The sequence below is a fragment of the Achroia grisella genome, unplaced genomic scaffold, assembly GCF_030625045.1.
Source record: "Achroia grisella isolate CSIRO2021 unplaced genomic scaffold, CSIRO_AGI_Agris_v1 utg1112, whole genome shotgun sequence".
NCBI lineage: Eukaryota > Metazoa > Arthropoda > Insecta > Lepidoptera > Pyralidae > Achroia > Achroia grisella.
Window position 1 is genome coordinate 40,973 of NW_026712582.1, and position 8,753 is coordinate 49,725.

The following is an 8,753-nucleotide window of genomic DNA, read 5'->3' on the forward strand; positions in this document are numbered from 1 at the left end:
CCAGCCAGCTACGTACCTAACTCGAAACTTTAGTTAATACTAAACGGTATCCAATAACGGATCATACAACCTACACATGTACAATATTGTTAACAATCGTGACTACGTATGTGTGGACGATCGGTGTTTGTGAAACAGAAATTTTATAAACGGTGTATCTATTATTGTAACAAAAATAAATAAATAAATAAAGAGACCGAAGGAAAGAAAAACATAAAAGTAGTGGAAAGATGCCTAGAGGAAGCATTACTTTATTCCTTATAGGTATTTATAAGTACAAAGTAATAATAAAATTTGAGACTGAGGAAATAAAAAAAAAAAAACCAAAAATCATTTGTAACATTGTAACGTACTTATTACAGTAATATTGAAATAACTATTTAACTACATTTTAACGAGGAAAAAAAAAAAACAAAAAAAAAAAATAGACACCGATCTAAAAGATCTTAGTACAAAGGTATACACATACACTATTTGAGAAAAAATATTCACTAATCACAACGCGGCGGGCACAGGAGACGAGAGTGCCGCCAAAACGAATAAGTCTACGAAAATTATTGTCGATCGAGGGTCGCATCGGGCGGTGGAGGGGGCGCGGGAGCTCAGGGCGGGCGGGGGCGGGGGCGGGCGCGGGCGCGCGGCGAGGCGGCGTCGTCGGAGGCGGGCGGGCGCGTGCGGTACCGCGCGGGCGCGGCGCGCGGGGTGGCGGGCGGCAGCAGCGCCAGCGGCTCGTGGGCGGCGGCCGCGCGCGCGCCCGCCGCCGCCGCCAGCGCCTCGCCGCGCTCCAGCGACCACTGCCGCCGCAGCACGCGCGACCCGCTCGCCAGGCACCTGCCGGACCGACGCATCCACTCGGTCGTTATTTGTATTTCGATCGATACACCCGCACGTGCGCTCTGCGGAGCCGCCGCGCTCGGACGCGTGTAGACCCGTGGCCGTACCTGTATCGCGCGTAGGGTGCGCTGTGGTCGGTGCCGACGCAGACGGCGGAGGAGGCGCGCGGCGCGCGGGGGGGGCTGCTGTCGGCCGACATCGCTCCCGATCTCTGCCACGCTGTCCCCGGCGAAGGTCCACCGTAGAAACCCAGAGAGAGACGAGGAAATTGCATATCGATGAAAACATTCTGTTTTGAATCGTCTTTATAGTATATCAAAAGGAAATCTTATACAGAGCTTATAACAAAAAAAAAAAAACCGTACTTTATGCTGCTCAGCGAATTATGCATATGATCGACATCCGCTAGTGTACATATATATTTTATATGATATTCTTTCACATTGTTTATTTCAGTTGAACAAACGTTAAGATATCTTACCGTACTTATCGAGCGTAGCCGTGGGATCGGACCGCTGTCTTTCGATGATCTGGGAACATTTGCCGGGCGTCATCGACGGACCCGAAGACGACTCGCTCTCGTTTTCACCGTCGGTTTCGAATAAGACTTCTTCAGACCTGTATTAGATTACAATGAACGGTAAAAATGTAGTATTAATTGTAGAGATATTGTTTATATATTGATATTAATGTTAGAGAGCTCACTCTAGGGGCGGTGGCGTCGGCAGCGGCTTGTCGAATCCCTCCTTTCCGAGTAACCAATACGTGTGCATGGCACCCTTGCCTTTAATTTGAACGAGACCTCGGGACCGCAGGCGATAGCCGCCGGCTGCGGTGAGTCGTTCCGCGGTCGTCGCAGACACTTGAATGCGCCAAGCCGCACCTGAAAGACAAAAACAACTCAAGTATTAGAGAGGAAGGAAACATAACAATATTACGATCGTCGAGCGATTATTTTCAAGGTAATGAAATACCCGCCTGTGGACTCCATGCGCGAGGCGGTGTTGACGGTGTCCCCGAAGAGGCAGTAGCGCGGCATGGTGAGGCCGACGACGCCGGCGCAGCAGGGCCCCGAGTGCAGGCCGATGCGCAGGTGCAGCGGCGTGGCGGGCAGGTGCCGCAGCCGGAAGCGGCCGGCGAGGTGCAGCAGGTGCAGCGCCATGGTGGCCACGCTCTCGGCGTGGTCGCGCGCGCGCGCCGGCAGCCCGCCCACCACCATGTACGCGTCGCCGATGGTCTCCACCTTGTACACGCGGTACTGCTCGATGGCGGCGTCGAACGTCGTGTACAGGTCGTTCAGCAGGTCCACCACCTGCACCGGCGTCGAGCGCGCCGCCAGCGCCGTGAACCCCACGATGTCGCTGAAGTATATCGACACCTCCTCGAACTCCTCGGGCTCCACCCGCGAGCCGAGCATCAAGCGCTCCGCCACGGACCTATCGACGGTACCTTCCTCATTATTATATATTTTATTACACAAAATTAAAGAAAGCTGAAGAAAGCTGGACCAATTTAGCTACTTTTACTATTACTTGATATTTGAAAAAAAGGTCCTACAAATTTGAAAAAAAAAATCTTTGAAAACCGTATAAACAATATTTTTTTATTCTAGCTGTTGATTTAAACTTTTCATACAAGGACACTAGAGTTAAATCAGGTAAAATGGAATAGTACAGAATGAATGATAATAGTCGAAAATAGACGAGAAATAATGAGAGAAACAGAAAGAAAGAAAGGCTATAGAACTTCAAAATTGTGAAGGTAATATAGACAGGCTTGAGTGAGTATAGAAGTAATTACATTGCTTAAGTTTTATGGTGTTCCATAAAATGGCAAAGTTTTAAGATGACTGAGGTTTCTACACGATAACCAAACATTGGATTCAACCTAAATGTATGGTATAATATATACACGACGCGAAGTTCACTAGGTCATCTAGTACAAAATATACATACTGTAGAGTACAGGTCACTTGTTTAGTCTATGTTCTATTTTATAAGCTTCATATTTAAAATACCAAATTCGTTTCTAAAGCGTCACTTCCTTCTATTGATCCTTTCGGTTTCGCTTCCTGGTCTTAGTCAGTAGTGTTTCTTAGTATAATATACTATATATAATATATACACATATTAGGACAATTCCCTGGTTTTACTTTGTCGCCCACACATACATTGTATGATGATATATTGTTAGATGCGTCTAGTGCATGTACCTGGGCAGCATTCTGTTGAGAAGTTGTTCAGTTTTCTTCTTCTCCATGTCCAGTTGTTCAGTTCTCTCACGTATCAGTTCCTCTAAGTTGTTGCTGTATTTTTCCAGCATTTCAAACATGGAGTCCACAATATTTATTTTCCTGCAATCAAAATTAGGCAAGCATAGTTATATGTAATACTAGCTGTCCCGGCGAATGATGTTTTGCCTTAAAATAAAAATAAAAAATAAAAAAATTTTGGGGTGGACTACCCCTAACATTTAGGGAGATGAAAAATAGATGTTGGCCGATTCTCAGACCTACTCAATACGCTCACAAAATTTCATGAGAATCGGTCAAGCCGTTTCGGAGGAGTATGGGAACGAAATCTGTGACACGAGAATTTTATATATAACATTATGTTATCTGTGGTACTATATATTTACTCGTAAGTACCTACATAAATTCTATTATTCAAATGACAACGATGATAAAATTGCTGGGTATGCAACCACGGAGCCATAAGACCATAGTCTTCATTTAGGTGATTTAGGTTGACTAAGTTGACGTGGCGAGTATCATGGGCTATGTATTGGAGAGTATATAAACGATAAAACTACTTATTATATGAATATGAATTAATTTGATACTGAAATTCAAATATAACGGCTTTCAGACTCTTTTTTAGGATTTTCACTAATCTTACTAATACCTATTATAAATGCAAAAGTTTGTATGTAAAGAAGTTCACACTTTACTAATGACTCTTTATAAAAAAAAAAAATAAAACTGCAACGCAGATGTGATATTTTTTCCGACTTGCTTGATACTTAGATATTGGCCAAATAGTTTTATAAATTATGGCCTTTAGGTTTTTTCGATTCAATATAGGTATATCCATTTAGTATTTTTTGTGTGAAAAAGTAATAGACATCTAAACATTTATCCATGTATGAGAACAATTCCACAAATCGGTGTGTGTATTCACCTGCCGCGATGTAAGTGTCGAAATATGTCGTGTAGCCGATGGAAGTCCGGCCGCAGGTCGGGCGCCTCGCTCCAACACTGGCGCATCACGCTGACGGCCTCGGGCGGCGCCGCGCCCATCGACACCGACGGCCGGATCAGCGGCGGCGGACGCATCAACTTCTCCACGATTTCTACAATACATAGAAAGTCAGTGCTGACACAGGACGTTGAATATAGGGCCCGTGTACGTGTGCCCATTCGTGGCACTCGCTTAGTGTTCGTACGCGCACGTGGCACTCGCCAGCTTCTGCCGTGCTCACCTTCGGGCGTGAGGGCTAGCATGCAGTAGGGCTCGCCGCGCACTATCACTTCCTGCATTATGATAGCGAAGGAGAACACGTCGCCGGGCTGCGAGCCGCGGCCGGCTCCCCGGCCTTCGCGAAGCACCTCCGGCGCAGTCCACAACAACTCTATGTTAAAGAATAAAAAAAAAATGTACATAATTTTGTAGAAAATATTCTAAATAATAGTGTACACCCGAATAGAAAGCTCCATCGCACTCGTTTCTCTGATAGTTTCTATACTTTTTTTGTATCGTCATGTCTGTGTTTGAAGAGTGGATAAAATGTTACTTATACATAAATACACACTCGCTACTCTCACTGACTGAATGAACCCTAATACACACCTAATATTCCGACAATGAAATAGCGCGTACAGCCAACAAAGTAATAGACACAAGAAGAAAATAATATTTGACATTTACGTACATAAAGGGAAAAAGTCAACAATATTTTATTTTTAGGAAATGGAAGCATATTACGAGACACAGCAGAGTCATTGTATTTACTTGAAAGTGTATTAATATAAGTAGCGTATACCGCGAGCGGAGCGTTGCGGCTGTGGCAGTGCTTGGGCGCGGTAGAGGCCGGGCAGGCCGTAGTCGGTGAGGCGGAGCACCCAGCGCGAGTCGACGACGCAGTTCCGCGAGGTGAGGCGGCCGTGCACGCGCAGCGGCGACGCGTGCAGGTAGCGCATGCCCTTCACCAGGTCCGTGAGCAGCGACAGGCGGAACGTCCAGTCCAGCTTGATGTCGTCCGCCATCAGCACGTCCTCCAGCGAGCCGCGGCCGCACTGGTCGAACACCAGCGCGGGCCGCACCTCGCACAAGCATCCTGCGATCACATTATATGTAACTATCGTTTCACTGCTATAAAACATTATTTCTCATAGACTGTGAAATAACAGCAACTACTACTACTAGTTTGGAGGGTTCTAAAAATTATATTATTTACCTATAAAAGGGTTCAGATTCTCGTGACGTAAACTTTGCATCACCAGGACTACGTCAGTAGCCTTACGTCGCAGCTCGAGGGCGACCACTGGTAGATACTTCATATGTACTGCATCGCCCTAGAAAGAAAACAACACCAACTTTATAATTATATTGTTTTAAACAAGGTTGTCTTTGACTATAGTATAGAAACTGTTACACTAACTTTGTATCTAGTGCGGCGATCGGCAGCGACGCGATTTATACTGCAAGTAGATGATGGCGCGGAAGGCTCGTGAGGAGCGACTCGAGGAGGCTGCTTCAGTAAGTCTGGTCGTTCCAGTTCAGGTCCTCCGAATTCATGCAACTGTTGCAACCAACACGACAGCATCGTTTCCATCCCTTCTCCCACACGACGTCTCTCATCCGCTGGAAATATAAAATCACTGGGCGCCAGTATAGCGTCGGCGCGTCGTCGTATGCGGCGTCGATGTACGGCCATCCATCGTGCTATCAAAATCAGTGCAACAGCAAGTACCAACGCTGACACAATACATACTATTAATATCGGCACAGTCACGCCCAGTGATACGTCGTCGTGATCACCGGCGTACTCCTCACTCCAAATGTCAAAACTGCGAGTTGCGTTGATTATATCGACGACAGTCTGCCATTCTTCCGATTTGTCTAAGGATCTAGTAGATACAGTGGCGAGCACAGCTACAGATCGCCAGCTAGATTTCATTAGATCGTTAAAAGTACTATCGTATAAGAAAAATGTCATACGGCCACTTTCAGTGCGCGTCCGCTCCGCCTCTGTGTCCTGTTGAAGCGCTTCCAGTATTTCCTCATATATGGCATCGTCAATCACTGGTGTTTGTTCAGTTTCAAGTCGCTTATCAGTAAGAAATAACATACGACGTCGGATATGATGTGCGACTCGTGAGACGAGATCATTGAAATTTGTATGTCCCTGAGTCATGGACAGATCGATGCCGGTGGCTCGCACTGTACGGCGCCCTTGAATATAACTAAGTTGCAAATCGTCCTTGGACTTGTTATTTGTGGACACTTGTTTTGTGCCTCCCGAGGTATATATTCGGGGAATATTATTTTGCAGCGATTTTCCTATTATGCTTGTTTTTATCGTGTTTACTTCGCCATATTCCTCGAAAATAGTAGTAGAGGTCGGCCCCGTCGTTTCGGATGCGTAACGAGTTTTGTTACCGTGATAGGGAGAGGCGACGTTGTTTACACGTGAATTCGGCGGCGGCGACAAGAAAGTTTTATTATATGATTCTGGATGAACTACGGATACATTTGCATTTTCGGTAGCTAAAAAGGGCGGGGTATTTTCTCTCTTTCGTTTATAAGGCGAACTTCCTACATCTAAAGTGATATTGCTCATTTTAAAAGCGTCATCGGTATCGTCGATCGTCTCGGCGGCCGCGGACGGAGCGCCGGGCGTCTCGTACTCGTCCACGTGCACGATCAGCACCACCGGCGTCGCGTCCACTGCGTCCTCCAACGCGCCTACATCTATGGCCGGATCCGATCGAAGAGAGGCACATATGATCACAACTGCGAATTCAAAGAGACAGCCCGTTGAAAAATTGTATTCAGATATAGAGAGCTAACTATATAGGACGCAAATTTCATACAACCTACTGACCATGCGGTCGGCGAGCGAGCTCGTCGGTCGAGAGTAGCGCGTAGCGAACTGCCAGTCCCGCGGCTATGAGAGCGCGCTCGACTTCACGCAGCGACGCGGAACACTCGGCACGCGCGACCCGGGACGAGAGCAGCGCGCGGCGCCAGCGCAGCCGGCCCGCCAGCCGCGCCACCGCGGCGGCGCGCGCGGCCGGCGCCCCGCACGCGCCCGCCGCCGCCCGCCGCAGCACGCGCCCCGCCGCCGACACCGCCTCGCACACGCCCGAGCCCGCCCACCCCGCGAACGACACCGCCCCGCCGCCGCCGATCGTCAGCAGAGCGCTGCGCGTCACTTCCGATTTCCAATCCTCGCCGCAAGTCTCTGCAACCAAACACGTCGACTGAAGTTTATATATGCGGATATCGTGTTATTTATGAGCGGTGACATCGAATGAACCCACTTTTATAGCTGAGGATGCGAAACGGGCGTCGTCGAAGCGCCGCTTCCTTGAGGGTGGTGTTCGCGTAGCGCTGCAGCCGCCTCTCGGAGAACAGGGTGGGGTCCGCGGCGCGGCACGCGGCCCGCAGCACGAGCAGGGCGGGCGCGGGGCCCCGGGCGGCGGCGGGCGCGGGGAGCGCGGCGGCGGCGGCGAGGAGCGCGAGCAGCGGCGCCAGCGCGCGCATGGCGGCCGTCAGGTGACGTCCGCCATGGGCCCGGCGCCGCGCGTGCTCGCTCCGCCGCGCCGATTACTCTCTCGGCCGAGTGAACGAGATCAAACGGACGCGACGGACCTCGCAGCTCCCGCCTGTTGTGCGAACAATACGATCGATACATTCACCTCACGCCGGCCGGTACTACTACGTTACCTACGAAAACTTCCGATTTGTTCGTCACGACACGTGCTATTGTGACCCACGAATCCTTCTTATAGCTTATGGAAGGGTGTGTACTGTGTACATGTAATAGTTAACGCCACATTGACTTGTGTCTGTGTTCTTTTAGATCTTATATCACGTTGTCTAACCTTTTCGTATTTAATTGTACCTACTTTAATTCTGTGCTGTGATATAAACTAAAACAATCCTAGCAGAAGCGTAGGGTGCCTTGGCGCGGTGTTTTGTTTTTTTTTGGGGCCCTTACGAAAATTAAAGGGAAAGAAGTAGAAAAAAAAATGCATAACATAAAAATAAATATTTATTCATCATAATTTTTACAAAAAACATATTAAATATACTCTCAAATACACTCTCCTTGCCTTTTTTTCCGAAAACTGATTTACCATATCATTTAAAGCTGATGCGAGAAAAAAAAAAGAAATTGCTTATATTTGTCTTTTGTTATATTTGAAATAAAAATAAATTGGTAAGTTAATTTTTGTCTACGCACGTTGGTGCCGGTGGGCCCGTATAATTGTTACGGCAGGTACAGGGGTGGCTACGTTGAATCCTTCGTAGTTTCGATGGTAACGATTCTAGTCTTTATTAACTTTAAATATAAATAAATCTGATCGAGGCTACTTCCTCCGTCTCTAGTCGGTCTGTCTGTGTTTTTATGTATAATAATGCGAGCTCATGTTCATCTTATCATGCTGCACTGATGCCCCGCCGCAACTCCAGCGTTGGCATCAGTGGAGCATGAGGTCAGGTCAGTTGTCCATCGTGACAAATTGACAAAGACGGGATTAATTGGTTTCGTGAACGTGTCCCACAGTTTATTTGATTATTCTCAGCACATCATTACAGAATATAAAACAAAGTCGCTGTCGCTGTCTGTCCGTCCCTATACATAGTATACTTTAAGATTTAAAACTACGCAACCGATTTTGTAGCGATTTT

At 47.5% G+C, this 8,753-nt stretch overlaps 1 protein-coding gene across 1 annotated transcript; it reads right to left on the minus strand.

Moving 5' to 3' along the window:
• Nucleotides 1-602: 602 nt before the first annotated feature.
• On the minus strand, nucleotides 603-7,601 carry LOC131849933 (uncharacterized). Its single transcript, XM_059200066.1, has 13 exons — nucleotides 7,379-7,601; nucleotides 6,940-7,299; nucleotides 5,494-6,848; nucleotides 5,290-5,407; nucleotides 4,876-5,169; nucleotides 4,315-4,464; nucleotides 4,014-4,185; nucleotides 3,047-3,187; nucleotides 1,813-2,270; nucleotides 1,540-1,717; nucleotides 1,316-1,452; nucleotides 942-1,053; nucleotides 603-831 (listed from the first exon to the last, which is right to left on the minus strand). Exons 1-13 carry the CDS (start codon nucleotides 7,599-7,601, stop codon nucleotides 603-605), a joined length of 3,927 nt encoding a protein of 1,308 aa, XP_059056049.1.
• Nucleotides 7,602-8,753: the final 1,152 nt, after the last annotated feature.